The sequence below is a fragment of the Bison bison genome, unplaced genomic scaffold, assembly GCF_000754665.1.
Source record: "Bison bison bison isolate TAMUID 2011002044 unplaced genomic scaffold, Bison_UMD1.0 scf7180017864516, whole genome shotgun sequence".
In the NCBI taxonomy this organism is placed as follows: Eukaryota; Metazoa; Chordata; class Mammalia; order Artiodactyla; family Bovidae; genus Bison; species Bison bison.
This window is the reverse complement of record NW_011495069.1, coordinates 3635079-3655887: the sequence shown is the minus strand read 5'-3', so window position 1 is coordinate 3655887 and position 20809 is coordinate 3635079. Positions and strand designations below refer to the sequence as shown.

Below are 20809 nucleotides of genomic sequence, written 5' to 3'. Positions count from 1 at the left end.
GACTTCACATTCCAGGATGTCTGGCTCTAGGTGAGTGATCACACCATTGTGATTATCTGGGTCATGAAGATCTTTTTTGTACAGTTCTTCTGTGTATTCTTGCCACCTCTTCTTAATATCTTCTGCTTCTGTTAGGTCCCTACCATTTCTGTCCTTTATCGAGCCCATCTTTGCATGAAATGTTCCCTTGGTATCTCTGATTTTCTTGAAGAGATCCCTAGTCTTTCCCATTCTATTGTTTCCCTCTTTCTTTGCATTGATCACTGAGGAAGGCTTTCTTATCTCTCCTTGCTATTCTTTGGAACTGCGCATTCAGATGCTTATATCTTTTCTTTTCTCCTTTGCTTTTCGCTTCTCTTCTTTTCACAGCTGTTTGTAAGGCCTCCTCAGCAGCTGTTTTGCTTTTTTTGCATTTCTTTTCCATGGAGATGGTCTTGATCCTTGTCTCCTGTACAGTGTCATGAACCTCCTTCCATAGTTCATCAGACACTCTTATCTATCAGATCTAATTCCTTAAATCTATTTCTCACTTCCACTGTATAATCATAAGGGATTTGATTTAGGTCATACCTGAATGGTTTAGTGGTTTTCCCTACTTTCTTCAATTTAAGTCTGAATTTGGCAATAAGGAGTTCATGATCCCAGTCTTGTTTTTGCTGACTGTATAGAACTTCTCCATCTTTGGCTGCAAAGAATATAATCAGTCTGATTTCAGTGTTGACCATCTGGTGATGTCCATGTGCAGAGTCTTCTCTTGTGTTGTTGGAAAAGGGTGTTTGCTATGACCAGTGCGTTCTCTTGGCAAAACTCTTATTAGTCTTTGCCCTGCTTCATTCCGTATTCCAACGCCAAATTTGCCTGTTACCCCAGGTTTTTTTGACTTCCTATTTTGCATTCCAGTCCCCTATATGTGGTTTCTCCTACAGCTGCCCAAAGCATACATTGCTACTTGAAGAGTAAGATAGACGAGACAGATGTTTCAGATAGCCTCTCTGTGTCAAGTGGTTTATAAACAAAGCTTAGATCCTTTGCAGTTTTCCTTAAAAGATGTTTTATCAACTCTGAGCATAGTAGTTGGTATATATAAAACATTTACACAAGATCAAACCATCCCCTTGGAATTTTCAGGGCTTGGATCTAAATACTCTATGATGCAAATCAGATATGTGTGTAGGTAAGCACATTATTGTGTAGGTAGATTCATTTCAGATAATGTGGTATAGTCGTTTAATATCATGGCCTCAGGAAACTTCTAAAAACTGTCTGGTAAAGGTAGTTGAATGTAGCTCACTGTTCACCATGGAATTGGAATCTCTTTGAAAGTGTTTTGAACAAGTGAAAATGTAATAAACAAGTGAAAAGCAGGACAAAAGTTGGAGCTGACTAGAGACCCAAAATATTTGCCCTTCAAGCAATTTCGATATATTAATATTTTACTTTCGGAGATACTTATTGGGAAGGAAATTCTTATCTCCTCCTTGACTACTCATGGAACTTTTCTTGCCACTTAAGGCAATTCTACTTTGGTAAAAGACACTGGAGCTTAAGTGGACAAGCAGACTAACTTCCATATGCAAAATTGTAGAGGTGCTTCTTAACAAGTGAAGGCTCCATTCGCTCTCATAGGTGAGGTAATAGTCTTTTTCTGTGGTATTCCTTTGAAAATGGTACTGGAATATAAGAAGGGTCTTTATCTTTTTATTTATTTCTTTGTTTTACATCTAGTTAGATTCTCTAATGATCAGCACAATAATACCAGGCCAGCTTAATTTTGAGATGTCTTCACTATTTCTTCTTTGATTATTTACAACAAGATTTGTATTTTTATTAAAGTTATCATAATGCAAAATTATGGAAGATGCTGCCTGACAAGATCATTTCCAGCAATGGTAGATTATTTTGCCTTTTAGCAGATGTCTAATCAGAACTTTACTGCATTAAAAAATTAAAATTAAAAAATATATTTCTAACTTTTAATAATGTATTGCTTTCTTCAACTAAATTTTAGGATCGCAATATATAAAATAAGTAAAAATAGAGTTTCTCTAGTTGAAATGGGGTGAGGGATGTTTGAAGTCCCATTGGTGGACCTCCCAGAAGTGCAATTTAGTGGGTGTGGTAGTCACTATATACCACGAAGCAAGGCTGTGCTATAGCTTTATTTCATTTATTCAGCCAGCAGAAAATACATGTTAGGCAAGGCATTGTTAAAGGCTAAGTAGTAGTCCAAAGACACAGAGATAATTGTCAAGCAGCTTCTGCACACAGGGCTGTAGGATTTTTCTTCTAAAATCGTACAAAAGAATTTAGGAATAGTAAACTTGAAGAGAAGTAAGTTGCTTACCAGCTTTTGCTTCAGATATCGTGTGTTCAGCCAGCTATGTTTCTTATCATCAGTGTGGATTTGGTCGATGATGGAGTTCTGCAGATGGTACCATGGTAAACTGACCAATCGACAAGGAGAAAACTGGGGAAGGAGGAGTACCTTTTAGTTGTAATATGAGTTGAAAAGAACAGTTTAGACACACTGCTTCAAGACCAAGACTGCTGCGATTGTCTCATGAGCTCATTAGAAAAGTTTATACCACTAAACCATGAAACATGAAGAGGCATTACACGTAATTAATCTAGAAATCCTGGAGCCCGGCCAGATTATGTCCCATCGTTGGCACATTAACCAAGCTGGAAGCATACATAATGAGCGAACAGTCAAGAGTCTGTTTATAGCAAATTGGTGTCAAATAATTGCAAGCTGTGAGGTCACAAAATTGCCATTAAGGATTTATGAAGCCCAGAGTTAGAGAATGTGGCTGAGCGGCCAACTGTTTTGAAATGACACCTTCAGAAAAGTGACCCTGCCTTACAGTGGTAGCTCTTTTTAAGTGAAAAATTCTAGTGGTGTGTAGCTCTCTGAGGTAGGTGGCTAGAAACTGGAATTGCAGTGAGCAAGCACACACTTTTCATGTATGTGGAGATCTGAAAGGTGCCACCTGCCCTGACCCCTCGATTCATGCACCCTTCTGATTATGTGCGTTTCCTTGTAATTATTTATGTGTCTCCTGTAGTTAAATTCACTTTTGTTTTTGTACCTTTTAACATATTCTATGTTGGAATGATTAACACAGTCTTGAACTGGGTTTTTATACTTAAAATGAATAGCTATGATTTCCAGCCTAAATAAGACTGTGCTGGTGTTTTGTATTTGATGTTTCTGAATTTTATATTTAAAAATTTGATTTATGTTACTTCACGTTGAGAAATATTCCATAGCAGGAAAGCCTAAAACCACCAGCTTTTCTTTAGAGGTTGTGCAGTTTGTAACGTGTATAATGATGATGATAATGTAGTAACGTTGTCAGGCTCTTTTGTATTCACCCAGCTTTCTTCCCCATTGTAAGCTCCTCAGAGGAAGAATTTGTGTCTTTTCTTCTCTTTGTGTCTGGTCTGTATTACACGAAGTTTTCCGTCAGTGCTTCTGACCGACTCAGAGGATATGATACTTAGCTATGGGGAACTCTTTATAGTTGGGATTAAATTAATAGCTTGTTACCCTAGAACATCATGAGACTGCCTCGTTTTCATTAAGTCTTTCAGATGGCACATCCATACAGGGGTGTTTTCTGGTCACCCTCTAGCGTATCCTGGTACCTGAGGTCCTGTTCTTCAGAGAATTAACCCTGTCTGCAAACACGCTTTTGTCTGTGTTGTTCTCCTCCCCACACTGATACAGACTCTTTGAGATTAAAAGCTTGTGTACTTGACGCCCAGAGCAGTACCAGACATAGCAGTTGTCTAGTGGATATTTGTTGACTGACTGGGTTTTGATCGATGTATTTGATCTTAACTTTTCAGTTACATTTGCATGTGGATTTTTTCCTGTTCTTTTCCAGTTTTTCAGAAACATTGGAATTGGCAGATGACATGGCCATTGATATTCCCCATATTTGGTTGTACCTTGCTGAACTGGTGACTCCCATGTTAAAAGAAGGCGGAATCTCCATGAGAGAGCTCATCACGTAAGTTGTGCTTGTTTCTTTGGATGTATTTCTAGTTAACCTGGCAGAACTCACCAGCTGGCTTTTAGCTTAGTGCTATTTCTTCAGTGCTTTTGGAGACTTTCACACTCAGCCTGTGGCTCTTTAAGGCTTCTAATTTCTGTATAAAAATGTTACATTTTTCTAAATTAGAGAAGTGATGGGGGTATAACAGCCCTGTGGTTCATTAATGTTAGACATGGATTCAGAATCATGTGATTGGAAAGTGATTGCTCCTGGAAGCTTACTGTTAATCTGGCTTTTGTGTCTCTCATTGCTCCAGTGCTATAAGAATTTCTAGTTCCACGTGATAACCTGTCAGATTGTGGCACCTGCATGGTACCTGCTCAGGCTGTTTTGAAAGAAACTGAGCTGTTAGGCATTCCTAGATTTGGACAGGAATGGGCAATTGTTGCTACGTTGTGTGGGCTGGTATTTCTCCCAAAACTGTTCACATCGTCAGACTCTGCATACTAGTGTGTCCTGTGAGATTCACAAAGTGTATTATAGCACATTAAAGGTTATGACAGTCCTGTAAACAAAGCAACAAATAAAAATAACTTCGCTTTGTTTCAGTCAGCATCACTTCGTTTAATTGACTGTTGAATCCTTTTTTTGAGGAATAATTGTTAATGTACTGTGGAACATAGTTTGGAAATACTGATTTAGACTATGGGAAAATTGGTTCCTTTCTGTTTCATCCATATTCTAAAGAAAAGCTTCCTTTCTTAAACGTATTTCATAAGCAAGCTTCACACCTTCCTGTTACCTAAGGTGCTTCTCTCCTTTCAGCTTAAAGTGGAGCTTACATAAACAGAGTAAGTGAGACTGATCTCTGCATTGCTTTTATCACTGAAACAGAGAAAAAGGCAAAACCCAGGAATTGTAAAGCCTCTTTCCAGCTTCTCAGTGAGGCATAAAAACCCGAGGTCTCTGAACTACTTCTGCTGAAAATTATTACTTTGAGCATGTTCTGGAGCTTGGACTTTCCCAGTATTGTTTAGGTTGCACAGTATCTGTTCTTTCGGCACACTTTGTTTGCCTGTTTTTTAAAACAGAATTTGTTCAGAGGTACTTAAGCACTACTTGTATCTTTTACAGAGAATTTTGCAAACCTTTACTTCCTGTTGGAAGAGCTGGAATCTTGATTTCTGAAATATTGCACCTTCTATGCAAACAAATGGTGAGCGTTAAACTTAGTGTTGGACTTAGCAGTGTATTAGGAAGTGTCATGATTTTGATCTTGGTTTATCTGTGAATAACTTGGGTATCGCTGTGTAAGTAATTCTGTTAACTTCTATTATTTGGGGAGGGGGAAAAAGTGAGGTCTCTGGTTCAGTCTAGTTTCTTCCAAAGGTATATTTGCCTTTCTGTTCTCTAGTAATTTGGGAAGAAATTATCTAATCTCAGCTAGATTTGGTAAAATTTAAAGAATCTCAAGATGTGTTTTAATTTATTTTCTCTTGAAGCAAAATGGCTATATTATTTATACTTTATTATAATAGATTTTGATTAAAACTCCTCCACTTTCAGAGAAAGATGAGATTCATGAAATGATTAATTTTATTATTTTTGGATTAAAGCTAAGTAATCTGATTAGAAATAGGTGGTAAAAATTCACATTGATATCACTTATACATGGAATCTAAAACACAAATGAACTTATCTCTGCGATAGAAACAGACTTTCAGAATAGAGAAGGGGCTTGTGGTTGCCAAGGGGAGGGGGAGATGGGTCAGGAGTCTGGGTTGGCAGATGCAAACTGCTGTGCACATAATGGATAAACAGTGAGGACCTCCTGTATAGCTCAGGGAAGTATCAATATCCTGTGATAAACTATAATGGAAAAGAGTATGAAGAAGACCGTGTGTATATATACATGTAACTGAATCACTTTGCTGTATAGCAGAAATTCACGCAACATGGTAAATTAACTGTACTTCAATAAAATGATTTTTTAATGGAAAAAAGAAATAGGCGGTGAAAATGATTCCGCAGGATTGTGAATTTCTATCTTAAAATTACATTTATTTTAGAATTTATTTAGAATTACTGCATAATTCTCTGCAAAGCCCTTTGCCAGGATTTTAGTCTACAAAGATGACTAAACCTTCAAAGAATTTATAGACTGGAAGGGGAGACAGACAAATCTTAACCAAAACATTGTGTCCGTGCTATATTAGAGGTTAAGAGGTTTGGAAAAGTGGTATAGCTTCCCAAAGAGGGAGGTGATGTAACTCCTGGGGTGAGAAGCATCAAAACAAAACAACTCCCTTGAAAAGTTCTAAAGTGTTTCCTGACTTATTCATACCAGAGCAAGAGATACTAGGATGATAGAATTTACTGTTTTGTAGGCACTGATAAAAACCAAAACAAAACAGCTTATCATTTCTCTGTCTAAATCTGCAGAAGTTCCCCTGTATCTAATTTGTGTGATAATTACTCGTAGATAGGTATACTGAAGAGTCTCTAGTTCTAGCTGATTATCTATATATATTATTAATACCCCTTGCTTGATGGCACTGAAGTTTTTATTGAACCCTAATTTCTAGATTGAGAATTTTCTCCTCCTCTTCTACCTATTTGACTTCATCCCTTAAAATTCAAATTCTTGTTAAGATTTATTTGTAGAAACAGAAAGCAGGTTCTCACTTTTCCTAACTAAAACAAAATTCTCATAGAACATAAACTCTGAAATTAACCTAGAGTTAAAATCCTAGCTCTGCCAGGTTATCAGCTATGCCCTGGGCAAATTAGCCTGTGAAGTAACTAGTACGTGTTCCTTAGATGACAGTTGCAGCCTCAAAGCCTGACGCTTTCCTTTATCACTGTGACTTGGTTCAGGGAGTGGACTTAACCTCCTCATCAGTTTTCCAACTGACAGCAGCTCTTCTCTGCTGTTTGTTGGGCTCAACCTTGCACTTCTTGCCCTTGAAATAATTCTCATTCCTTGTTCAGGAGCAATGACTTCCTTAATCCTTCTCATGTTAAGTAGCATAATGGTAACCTACTATGAAGAGGACTTCCAGCAAGGCGTATTGAGTAGCTTTAATCACCAATGCATAGAGCACTGTCCAGGAAAAGAGGCAGTTTTGAATATATAAGTTGTGTAAATTAAACTCTTTTTAGATGATTATATTCAAAAAAACACCAAACACCAAGCTTGCCGATCCCCAGATTAGTCATCTGGTAAAAGAAATTATCGAACCTTAATCAACTGTACTTCACTTTCCACTACATTTATGTACATTTAGACATCTCAGCTTAAAAGCTGAGAATCCTAAGAAATTAACTTCATGTCAACACAAGGAAAAGTTTTTTTAGCCTTCACAGTTTTTTTAGCCTTCACAGTTTTGCACTCTTGACTTGTTTTTCCTCCTTTCAATGTAGAAGTAAATGAACTGAACTTAATCTCTGTTTTAGAGCCATAAGAAAGTGGGAGCCCTATGGAGGGAGGCTGACCTCAGCTGGAAGGACTTTTTACCAGAAGGGGAAGATGTACATAATTTTCTCTTGGAGCAGGTGAGTAGGAGCAAGGTTTATACCTCCTGTTTGATAGTAGTTGGTCTGTTTCTTAGAGGAGATAAAAGTAATTACATCAATATTCCAGTTATTAAGTGAAAGTTAAAATTGCTCAGTTGTGTCCGACTCTTTGTGACCCCATGGACTGTAATCTGCCAGGCTTCTCTGTCCATGGAATTCTCCAGGCAAGAATACTAGAATGGGTAGCCGTTCACTTCTCCAGGGAGTCTTCCCAACCCAGGGATTGAACCCAGGTCTCCTACATAGCAGGCGGATTCTTTACTGTCTAAGTCACTAGGGAAGCCCCCAGTTTTTAAAATTAGACCAAAATAGGAATCATGGTCAAGATGTCATTTTAAGTCTATACTTTAAGGCCACTTTACCCTCAAAAAGACTCGTGTTTCCTAAGGAGAAATATTTTCTGATCTCTTGTCGGACGGAACCAATCACAGTTCTCATCTGGGAACTTTTAACAACCTCATGGCTTTTTGTCTATGCATTCATTAGATGATAGATAAAAAATAAAGATTTAAGAAATTAGACACATTTTGAAAACAAGTTACATGTGTCCATGAACCAGGAATGAAATCGATAAATAAAGCAGGAGTGATAGGGCTAAAGCTGCAGGTCTTCTGAGCTCTGGGTCTGAAAGCAGAGACAAGTCAGAAGGTATTTCTGTAGGGTAATAGCCCCTTACAAGGTACAAGATTGGAGACAGGCTTACTGCATGTCACTAAGTGGAAAATCGATAAATAAGTGTTAGGAAGGTAGGTACAGTCTTATAGACAGAACCTTAGCTAAGCTGCCTACTGAGTTAGTAACTGGATCCAGAAATCCACAATAAGGCAGAAGGCTCCACAATCGATACAATCTGGTCCTAAAACAAAAAAAAATTCTTCTCAAAATTATCCTGCAAATCAAAATCCTAAAACATCTGAGGAAAATAACTGCTAAGATAGCTTACAAATTCAGCAATAAGGAGAAAAAAGTCACTCTTAGGTTAAAAGAAAATAATAAAGCAATCTGAAAATGATTTTAAAGCATGTATATTTTAAGTTGGATAAAGACATTAGATTCACAGTGGATTTTAGCTTTCTTTTGGTTTTAAACTAGATATACTAAGGAGCACTCCTGCCATGATAATAAAAGCCTACATGAGGCATAATTTGTCTTTCATTGCTGGGATCATAGAACATGGAAAAAACTTCCAAGTAACAAAAAGAATAACAGGGGGAAAAGCCAAAGATGAAATCTGAATTCTGAGCAGTAAGCACATGTGAGAATCCCCATGGACAGAGAAGCCTGGTGGGCTTCTCTTCACAAGCACATGTGAAGGGCACGTTGCCTAATCCCACCTGGAGTGCTCCCAAAGGTCCAGAAGAAGCTGACATGGCCCTAGTTCAGTAGTAACCCAGCTCCACGAAGCACCGAACCAAAATGCTCTTTGGAGAAAACACACTCAACTTACCTCTTATTTTCTACAAATTAACAGTATCCAAATGTATGAGTTAACACTTAGAGTTCATGTAACATATAATGAAATAAGTAACCAAGAATGAGAGTAAACAGGCCATAAATGCAGGATTTAGACTGTGGAGACTTGAAATAATAGAATGATAATTCATAATATCGGAGAAGGCACTGGCACCCCACTCCAGTACTCTTGCCTGGAAAATCCCATGGACGGAGGAGCCTGGTAGGCTGTAGTCCATGGAGTCACTGAGAGTCATACATGACAGAGTGACTTCACTTTCATTTTCACTTTCATGCATTGGAGAAGGAAATGGCAACCCACTCCAGTGTTCTTGCCTGGAGAATCCCAGGGACCGGGGAGCCTGGTGGGCTGCCGTCTATGGGGTCACACAGAGTCGGACATGACTGAGCGACTTAGCAGCAACTCATAAAATAACACTATTTTATAAAGAAGAGTCACAAAAAGGAGCAAAGATGATTGGGCAGATATAAAAAGAGAAGAAACTAGGGAGAATTCTGATAGATGTTAATAAAATTTAGGGGCTAGAAAGAGAAAGTCTGTAATGTGTCTAATTGGAATCCTAAAAGGGAAAATAGAATGGAGAAGAGTCATTATTTAAAGAGACTGTGGCTAAGACTTTTCCAGAACTGAAAAATACATGAATCTGTAGAAAGCATATGTATACCACATAGAATAGTTACATTTTAGTGAAACTGCATAATATCAAGAAAGAAAAAAAGAAAAGATTTTAAAGTAGCTAGAAAGAAGAAGCATATTATCTCCAAAGGAAAAACAAATTTTGTAATAACAACAATGAAAACCCAATTGTATACTGTCAATCAAAGTGTTACAAAAATGACAATAAAAGATGGTGGAATAATTTTAAAGTACTGAGAAAATGAGTTGTTCTAGAGTTGACTTCCAAATAAGCTAACCTTTAAGAAGAAGAAGGGCAACATATATTTAGAAACTTAGTAATACACTTCTAAATAACCCATGAGTCAAATAAATCATAAAAGATATTTTAAAAATATTTTATACTGGATGAAAGTGAAAACACAGCCCATAAAAATCTGTGGGATACAACTGAAGCAGTATTAGAGTGAAGTTTTTAGCACTGAACACCTGATGTAGAAAAGAAGTAAGGTCACAATCATTAACTTCAGCTTTAACCTTACAAAATTAGAAAAAGGAAGAGCAAATAAAACTCAAAAGGAAATAACAAAAATCAGAGCAGAAATCAGTGAAAGAGAAGAACAATAAAGAAGAGTCACTGAAGTCAAAAGCTGGTTCTTTGAGAAGATAAAGTTGATAAACCCCTAGCTACACTAATCAGGAAAAATAAAAGATAAGGCACAAATTTCTAATAAAAAGAATGAGAGAGGCGACATTGTACATATTCTACACGTAATAACATAAACACATCAACTTAGTTGAAATGAGTAAATTTCTTGAGCAAGAAAAAGCTAATAGAGCAAGAAGAAAAACAGATAACATGAGTATGAAAGAAATTTTAGTAGTTAAAAATGTCCCCACAAAAAACACTCCAGGCTTGGATGAGTTCACTGATGAGTTCTACCAGACGTTAAAGGAAAAAGTAATGCCGGTTTTGCAAAACTTTCATACTAATTCTTCCAAAGCTTGAACAGGAGAGACCGTTTTCCAACTCATTCTATGAGGCCAGCATTACATTGATAACAAGACTAAACAAAGGCATTTCAAGAAAAGAGAACTATAGACTAATTCCTAATTAACATAGAGAAAATTTTGTTGACTAAATTTGTTGTCAACAAAATTTGCACAAGTCACATCTAACAACAACAAAAAACATGATACATCATAACCAGGTAGGTTTGTCACAGGAATATAAGGTTAATTTAAGATTATAAAACCAATGTATGGATGTAGAAAAGATGAAGAAATGAGAAGATCCAGAGTTAGCCCCTCTGCTGAAACAGCTGTTGAGCTGGGACAGTTAGTAACAGCTATTTTGAAATTATGGAGTCGAGTGGAACAAATGCACTACCAGAACCAGGACAATGCTTGATGGAAAAAGAGTGTGGTAAATTTCAGGGATTTTGGAATTTTGCCTAGAGACCTAGTAGCCTCCAGCTCTGTGGTAGATAGCTGAAAGGACAGTCGTTCTGTCTTTCTGGTGCCAGATTGAGCAATAACGACCTTGTCCTGCAAAGACTGGTGCTGTGTCTGTTAATCTGCCTACCACTTCACCAGGGACCCATCTCAGGACCTGGATGTTGTTTCCACCCCTCATTCTGAAGCGGCTTCTCAGACGGGGTCTGTTACAGAAGCTTAAACTGAACACATCTGAGTCTCCGCCATACCTCTCTCTTTCTCCTCGGATCCAGATGGTCACTGAGATTTCTGAAAAGTCACTGGCTGACAGCGGAGATAGTGGATCAGAGATTTCAGTAACCACACAAAAGAAGGAATATGGTCCTGGTCAGAAAGTCACTAAATTAACACATAACTACAACATCAGCAGTTCCTAGGTAAAAGAGAGAATCTGATGTCAAGACTTAGTACATTGCAAGGTCTGGTTTTCAACAAAAAATTGTAAAGTATGCAAAGAAACAGGAAAATACAGCTCTTTCAAAGGGAAAAAAGAAACTGGCAGAAAGCGTCCCTGGGGAAGCCCAGACACTGGGCTTACTAGACAAGGGCTTTACCTGTGCTCCAGTTACTAAAGAAAACCATGGAGGAAGAGATAAAGGAAATCAAAATGATGAACTGAACAAGCTGGGAATACCAGTAAAGAGGTAGAAATTATAAAAAGGAACCAAATAGAAACTGAAAAGTGACAACAGCCGAAATGAAAAATTAACTAGAATGTTTCAGTAGCAGGTTTGAACAGACGAATCAATCAGTGATTGATTTAGATAAAGCAGCACAGTTGAAATTGCTCAGTCAGGAATCACTGATTCAACACTGATTTACTATGATGAAAATCCATCTTTAATATTTGCAGATACACCTTTTATTAATTGTTTTCCCAATGAAATTTCTGGCATTGTTACATGAAACTGAATATCATTGAGTTTTTAAAAGTGTCCCTATAGTTTATTTTTTAAAAAGCTTTTAATTATAATACATATTGAAAAATTAATCCATTTAATATATAAAAGGCTTTAAAAGAAGAAATTACTCAGTTTGAGGAGCAGAAAGAAAAAAGAATCAAGAAAAATGAAGAGTCTAAGGACTTAGGGGACAGCATCAAGCATGTCGGTATATCATAACAGAGCCCCAGAGAAGAGAGAAAGGGACAGAAGAAAATATTTAAAGAAATAATGGTTGAAAATTTCCCAAATGAATTTCAGCAAACTCCAAGCAGGATAAACTTGGTTTCACAAGATACAGTGAAACTTTTCAAAGACAAAAACAAAGAAGAAATATCAAAAGCATCAAGAAGAAAAGTGACTCATCGCATACAAAGAAGCCTCAATAAAATTAACAGCCAGTTTCTCATCAGAAACTATGATAGTGGGAGACATTGGAATGATATACTTAAAGTTCTAGAATTTAAAGACTGTTAATATATCTGCAATGTTTCCTACAAAAGTGAGGAAGATATGAAGACATTCCCAGATAAAGACTAAGTTAGTTAGACCTGCCGTCCTAAACTGAGCCTTTCAGGTTGAAGCAAAGGGACACTAGGAGATAACCCGCAGCCATGCGAAGAAATGGAGGTAACTGGCAAAGGGGACCCACAGATAAATACAGATCAGCAGTGCTTTGTTTTCCATTTATAACTCCTTTCTGTTTACTGAATGATGATGATTTAAAAGGCAAATCCATAAAATAATAAATACGTGTTAATGGGCATACATTGAATAAAGATATAACTACGAAAGCAGCTGCATAAGGATGATTTCTCATGGAATTCCCGTGAGGCCCAGCGTTTGTGCTTCTAGGAGTGTGTACAAGAGAAAGGAAAACGTGTGGCCCCCTTATTTGAAGTCAGATAAACCTGGGTTCAGATTCCAGTTTTCTCCCACTTAAGACTTTAAAATTACTTGATTTCTCTAAGCTTCAGATTCCTTACCTATGAAATGCTTATTATAATATCTGTCTTACAGAACTTATATGAGGATTAAAAAAGAATGTTTAAGAAGCACTGAGCATAGAGAGGAACTCAGTCAACTATGCATAATGTTGTTATTTATAAAAATGTTTAGAAAACAGAAAAATGAGGCCTCAGAGAACTTGGCCATCCTTACCTTGACTTTTAGCTTTCTTCTAAAATGGCTGATGTAATGCCCTTTTTCTGGGAACCCTAGTACATTCTATAAGAGATAGTGATGAGCTGATCCATAAATTTGAAGCCCAGCCTTCCTAGGTTCTAGGAAGATTAGATGGCTTGCACAGAAACACAGGGATTCTGAGGGATAAATGTTTCTCTCCAGTGAACAAGCTAAACTTCACAGCTCACCACTGACTTCATTCAGTTCAGTTCAGTTCAGTCGCTCAGTTGTGTCCGACTCTTTGTGACCCCATGAACTGCAGCACGCCAGGCCTCCCTGTCCATCACCAACTCCCGGAGTTCACTGAGACTTAACGTCCATCGAGTCAGTGATGCCATCCAGCCATCTCATCCTCTGTCGTCCCCTTCTCCTCCTGCCCCCAATCCCTCCCAGCATCAGAGTCTTTTCCAGTGAATCAACTCTTCGCATGAGGTGGCCAAAGTACTGGAGTTTCAGCTTTAGCATCATTCCTTCCAAAGAAATCCCAGGGCTGATCTCCTTCAGAATGGACTGGTTGGATCTCCTTGCAGTCCAAGGGACTCTCAAGAGTCTTCTCCAGTACCACAGTTCAAAAGCATCAATTCTTCGGCGCTCAGGCTTCTTCACAGTCCAACTCTCACATCCATACATGACCACAGGAAAAACCATAGCCTTGACTAGACGAACCTTTTTGTCTCTGCTTTTGAATATGCTATCTAGGTTGGTCATAACTTTCCTTCCAAGGAGTAAGCGTCTTTTAATTTCACTGCAGATGCAGTCACCATCTGCAGTGATTTTGGAGCCCCAAAAAAATAAAGTCTGACACTGTTTCCACCGTTTCCCCATCTATTAACCATGAAGTAATGGGACCAGATGCCATGATCTTTGTTTTCTGAATGTTGAGCTTAAAGCCAACTTTTTCACTCTCCACTTTCACTTTCATCAAGAGGCTTTTGAGTTCCTCTTCACTTTCTGCCATAAGGGTGGTGTCATCTGCATATCTGAGGTTATTGATATTTCTGACTTCGTTAAGCCATGGTAAAGACTCACTTTCACATTTTTAGATCATTTTATTTAGGAGCAGTGTAATTAATGTTTAAGTTTGCTATTAATGTTAGTTGCTCTCAGACCTCCAATTGTCTGTGTAGGTGTAGGGTAGGTTAAAGAGGTATTCTGTATAGGTATCCTAACATCTAAAGTAATGTTGAAACAAATTTGGAGAGTGTTTCAGGTTATGAAAAATCAGTTGCCTGTTCTTAAAAGAACTTATGGCCATCATCTTGTGATTTTGTATGTATATTGAAATGTGATAGTTAATGCATTTATCAATGTTGAATCAGAAAAATTGTGATACTGAATAATGTTTCTGAAGCTTTATAGGAATATGTTATTTAAAGGTGGTACAAAAGATAATTAAAACAATGAATTTTTTTCACAGAATTCCAGGTAATTTTTGATTTGTGGATCCAAGGAGGATACCGGAATATATATGAGTCTTCTATGATATTAGAGAAAAATTTGTAAATAATGTTTGGTATTTTAATCTTTATGGGTTTTGCATGGAGAAGCTGTATAAAGCAAAGCATACTTACATACCTCATGGTCTTATACCCTAGAAAATGAAATATCACTTTGATTATTGATTTTTTTTAATACTCACCAAAGAGTTAAACAGTCATGGCATCATTTTTCACACTTGGGTTCAGCATGGTCAGGAGGTGTTTGAAGGACTTGCCAAAACTAAAGGTACAGAGTTTTGGACAGCTGCTCTGTGGCGATAGTGATGTTAATCATAGGCTGCCTTGCTGGTGCACCTGCCCTGCCTTAGAGCTGTGTCACAGCTGAGAGCAAGACCGAAGCACCCACAGGTATGAGGTTAAATGAAATAAGCAAAGAGAAAGACAAACACCGCCTGGTTTCACTTGCACATGGGAGCCACAGAACAAATAAAAACCCATAGACAGAGTGAAGGGGTAGGTGGTTGCCAGAGCAGAGGGCTTGGCAGAGGTGAAATAGGTGAAGGGGGGGTCAAGAGGTGCAAACTTCCAGTTACAAAATAAGCAGGTTATGGGAGTGTGTAATGTGCAGCTTGGAGAGTAAAGTCAGTAGCATTGTACTGACTTTGTAAGGTGACAGAGAATGACTGGGCTTACCGTGGTGGTCATTTCACAGTATATACAGAAGTCAGATCACTGTACTGTACACTTGAGTCTAATATTGTGGATCAAACATATTGAAAATGAAGACTGAAGCTCAGAATGTTTTGGAAGAAAAGTAAGCGTGTTTTTAAGAAGAATCAGAGATACTCAGTATAAAACAAATGGTATATTCAGAAGAATAATGCGTTTAGAATCTTCCAGAACCATAAGTACAGAACGGCTTCTGCTAATCATTGTGCTTCCACGTGAAATAGAAGAGATGGCCCATGACTTTGTTTTCTTCACAGGATGATAATATTGAATTATTTTCATATGTTTAACTTTGTATGTTTCAGAAGTTGGACTTTTTAGAGTCTGACAGTTCCTGTTCCTCCGAAGCACTTTTGAAGAAAGAACTCTCTGCCGAAGAGCTGTATAAGCGACTCGAGAAACTCATTATTGAGGACAAGGCAAATGATGAACAGATCTTTGACTGGGTAGAGGTATAAAGACTAAAGATTCTTAGTCTTTTATAAAGTCAAGTAAAAATATTCACAACATAAGCCATTTTTCTGGGTCTCTCATTAGTTTAGTCCATACACGACATTTTACCATCAAAAATATGCATTTCTTTCTCATGTTCTCACATTTTAGATACTATCTTGGATAAAATTAATAAGCAATACGTAATTATTATGAAATGTGCTGGCTTACCTTTTCATAACATACCTTAAAATCTTGTGTTGTAGAGTCCATTGATCATGTCTGTATTTAACTTGTTATTTTATTCCTTTAAATATTAACTTTTGTTTATGTAGATGTGTTTTTTTTGTGCACATTTTCATGGAATCATATACTAATCCCAGTTGAAAGAAAGCCATAGGGGGCTAATCTAGTTTTCTCCATCTTGTATAACTCTTGTTTTGTAGTTCTTCTAATGGGTTGTTGTTTCTTTAACCATTTCCAGGCGTTGAGAAATAATGAAGCTTCTTATAATTTTTTTAACCTATTTTCCCTCCTGTCTTTGGGACAGTCTATCACCTCACCTAATTGGGAATATTTTTTAAGTAATTTATAATAGCCAATAGGATATATTCCTGACTCCTCCTCCAGGTTCTTTCATTCCTTCTTAAAAACTTGGTATCCAGGCCCTTGTCTGGTTATCCTCATACAAACATAACCTGCATTTGGAACACGCCTCTCAGAGTGGCACGTGTGCACTGAGCATGCTCGTCTGCAGTGGCGCAGCAGCACAGAGTTCGGTGGTGCTTCGGCGTTCTTTGTTTTCTTCTTTAACCTGTGCTTCTGGCAGACTCACCACAGTGAACCCAGACCAGTCCATTCAGTCTTGTAGTGTTCACTCATTTATACTCTACAGGTTCTTGTAGTGTTCACTCATTTATACTCTACAGGTCAGTCATTTCTTCCATGCCAAACTTATACATTTGATTTTTGAGCCAAAATAGTGTTTTAAACATTTAGTTCTATTTAGATTTACCTTCTTAAATTAGACACTTTTTTAGAAGTCTTGTCAGTACATTTTGGATTCTAATTTGGTCATCCATTTTGCTTGCCATCTTTTTCACTCTGTATCTTTTTCACTTTGCATTTGATTACTATGTCAACTTTGCACTCACTCAAGTTATGGGCAAAGTGTGTGAGTAGAGTAGGACCAAGGACAAAGCAGCATACTTTTTAGGACCAGATCTCATTGCCATCCCGGTGGAGGTGGACATTTCAGCTGTTAACTTGTTTATTATTACAAGGGAATACCTATTATAATTTGTCAGATGTCTTGCTAAACTCTGGAAAAGTTAAAGCTCTATCCATCGGGGCTGCCATATGGTGATCATATCAGAAAAGGAGAGGAGGGTAGTTAAGCACGAGTTGGTTTTCTTTGTCCTTATTTATTCTTAGCATAACCATCTCTTTCCTCTGTAAGACTTTAAAACCATTCATATGATAGTTTGTTGTAGATTTTAGGATAGAATTAGTATCAGGCTTTCTGGTATATTATTGACCTCAGATACCTTCTTTTATGTTTTAGAAGTCAGGTCAATATTTGCATACTGAACATTATTCTCTTTCATTTCAGCAGTTTGGTCTTTTATTTCTCATATATTGCCAAATGATGCTGTTTTCACCTCTTCATCCACATTGGGGCCTACTTTTTTAAATAGTAGTCTTTATTTAGCTTATCCCAGACCAATAGTTATTCTCCTTAAAAATAAGACAAAGGGTAAATTTTAATGAATGTAAATGATACCTAATAAAGGTGAATTTTGAAAAAGGATCAAGGAAACAAAAACGTCACCGTGGTCACCGAGCGCACAGTGCATCGAAGGTGCTTGTTGCTGTGGGTCTGATCCTACCACACAGTAATCTCACTTGGCTTATCGTTTCCAGTTAGCAGACCCATTTTCCTTACGGTTCTTGCACATTTTTGTTAATATCTTTGCTTCATCTTTAGTGTTCTTGATACTTTTCTTCATGTCTTTTCTGTTCTTGAATACTAGAATTACAGTGTCTGGCTTTATTTGGTAGAAAAGATACACAGTTCGTTTCTTTGAAATGGAAGAGACAGTCACATGGTTTTGAAGTGTTATCATCTATCAGTAATTACATCTAGCTGTTGGTGATGGACAGGGAGGCCTGGCATGCTGTGATTCATGGGGTCGCAGAGTTGAACATGACTGAGCAACTGAACTGAACTGAATTTGTTTTTCTCCGACTCTGCTTGAAATCTGATCCTTTGGGGATTTTATACTCAGCTGAAATAGCTCTAAAACCTGTTTATAAAGTATTGTTGAGCCAAAGAGTAATGGTGTGTTTTTATTCTCTCATTTATTCAAAAATAATTGTTCAGACTTTGCAGAAGTAATTTCCAGGGCTAGGCCAGCCTTGGCTTCAGCCTGTATGTTATTTAAAGAGGTACACGAGCATAAACCATATAAAACATAAACCATTATGAAATCTTTTCTATGTAGCTCTTACCCCACGTTATTCTCAGCCTTAGCTATTAGCAATATCACCACATGTTTCTCGTCCTGTGGGACAAGATCAATAGCAAAAGGTGGCCTGGCCCTCTGTGTTCAGCTCTGCCAGTATCCTGTAGAGCTAGCCATCTGACTTGTTAACCCCTCTTAACTCTGCTTTCAAGAAACCACCAGTTCCTCCCAAGTGATATATGTGAGGTTAGGTATTCAGCAAAGAGAGAGATACTCATTAATCTACATCAGTTCTAAAATTCATAAACATTAAACTGATCTCTAAATATCTTTGAAATTCTTAGCTTTCTAACACATACCTTTTTAAATGGCATTTTTAATTTTTCCTAGCCAGTTATTTTAAAAATGACTCAGTAGAAAATACTGTGCTGTGCTATGGTATTCTAAGCTATTAAAAGAAGCTGAGATAAGCATTAATTCTGTTCAGAGGCATAAGGAACATAAACTCTGGAAAATATTTGAAATGCCTAGAAAATGGCTGCGTTTGTGTGTTTTCTTCTTTTGCTTATCTGGTTTAGTGTAGTATTTTATAGCAAAAAGATAAGATCTTAAGAGAAGTAAACTAAAAAAATAAGGTGGAGGTTCATTTACTCTATTTAACTTACCTCTGAATATGTGTTTTTGCCATCCTCAGAAAAGAGGAACAGTTATCTCAGCAGTACCTGAGGTGTTTATTTGAGGTAATTCTGGACATTAGCCTCTAATTCACAATAAAATTAAGATGAAAAAGCAGTGTTAGCACAGCTAAACGTAGTTGCATACTCCTGAGCAAAGTCGGCCTTAAAATCTCTGTAGTTGAGGAGTAGTTGTTCTTTCAGCTTTGTAGATTTGGATAGACCATCGTAAGATGGCTTATTTATTGAAAAGGGAAGATGCTTTTAAACAGTTGCGCTTCGGATGTGTATCGTTCGCAGCACTGTTTAACTGAATGAATAAAGGATACGGAGTGGTCAGCTCCCCGGAAGCAGAGCACTGCTACATGGCGCACTTTCAGCGAGAACTGGCGATGGTCCCAGTATTTCCTGGTGAATCAGAAGACTAATTTCTACTAAAAAGTTGAACGGGATCTCATGTGCCCTTAGTGCAAGATGAAGCCTGGTTTAGGGGAAAATAATACCTCTGGTGTGCCAAGAGTACCTTTAACTATTCTATTTACTTTGGATTGCAGGCTAATCTAGATGAAAGCCAGATGAGTTCACCTACATTCCTTAGAGCTTTAATGACAGCCGTCTGTAAAGCAGCTATTATAGGTAAGTAGTATTTCTGAAGGCAACATCTGAAAATCCCCCGTATGTCAGCTGCTGACGACGTGGGTCAGAGTTTATATTGCCTTTAACAGTTGCACTGTAAGGCTCAGTTCCTGTGCCAAGTGAATGCCATTTCTGTCTGCCAGGCCTGGCTTCTTGGGCCGCGGGCGCAGATAGCTGCTCTGCCTGCAGCGAGCCCAGATGTGAGAGCTGCTGGGGGCCTTCTGTTCCGCAGTTCAGCGGGAAGCTGGCGCCTGCTCCTGAGGCTGTTTGCTGTGTGGACTTTTCCTTTACTTCTCACCTCCCACATTCAAAGGCTCCCCTGCCTTCCATTCATGAGTTAAAATGAACAATTTGAATATTCTTGTCCAGTGTCACTAATCTCAAAAGAAAAGCCACTTTATGTAAATTCATGTGTGGGGAAAGAAAATACCAATTATTTCTTCTGTTTTATGTTGACCCGATAAGACAATATTATTGAATGTTTATGAATTACATAGACAGGAGTCAGATTAGTGGAGACTCTAAATGGTCCAAGCTGCACGTAGTTTTTACTAATACTTCATGAGATCATCCACTTGGTCTTGGATTAAAGTCCACATTTCTGTCACTGAAATAGAAAAAAAAAATGTATCAGCTGAAAAGTTGTTCAGAATCATTATAGAGATAGCTTCACAATTCAAGATTTTCCATCAAACACCCGATGGTGGTTGCCGCTGTCACAGCTGGTCCTCATCCTGCTGATGATGGCGCTTCCCTGGTGGCTCAGGCCTCCTGCCTACCCGTGCAGGAGACGTGGGCTTGATCCCTGGGTTGGGAAGATCCCCTGGAGAAGGAGTAGCAACCTATTCCAGTATTCTTTCCTGGAGGATTCCATGGACAGAGGAGCCTGGCAGGCTACAGTCCATGGGGTCGAAAGGGAGTCAGACAGGACTGAATGACTGAACAGTAGCAACAACTGCTAGTAATGATACAACGGTTCTAATTCTTTTACCCTTCTTTTATCCTTCTTAAGAGATTTAAATGAACTCTCTGTTTAATTTCTCTTCAGTTTCCTTTTTAATGTTTTTATGGTTTGGAATGTCATGAGACTGCTGTCCCTGTTTAATTATGATTAAAGATAAAGAACCGAGTGCACTAGTCTTGAG

The 20809-nt window shown here is 37.9% G+C and overlaps 1 protein-coding gene across 7 annotated transcripts in view; it reads left to right on the top strand.

Annotated features, from left to right (window-relative positions):
• EIF4G3 (eukaryotic translation initiation factor 4 gamma, 3) overlaps positions 1–20809 on the top strand; it is a 291147-nt gene that overhangs the window by 267422 nt on the left and 2916 nt on the right. For all 7 annotated transcript variants that reach the window (XM_010829978.1, XM_010829973.1, XM_010829974.1 and 4 more), the window contains 5 exons: positions 3891–4016; positions 5136–5217; positions 7458–7556; positions 15763–15909; positions 19583–19664. In XM_010829978.1, the coding sequence (XP_010828280.1) occupies positions 3891–4016; positions 5136–5217; positions 7458–7556; positions 15763–15909; positions 19583–19664 (536 nt within the window). The remainder of the gene's footprint in view (positions 1–3890; positions 4017–5135; positions 5218–7457; positions 7557–15762; positions 15910–19582; positions 19665–20809) is intronic.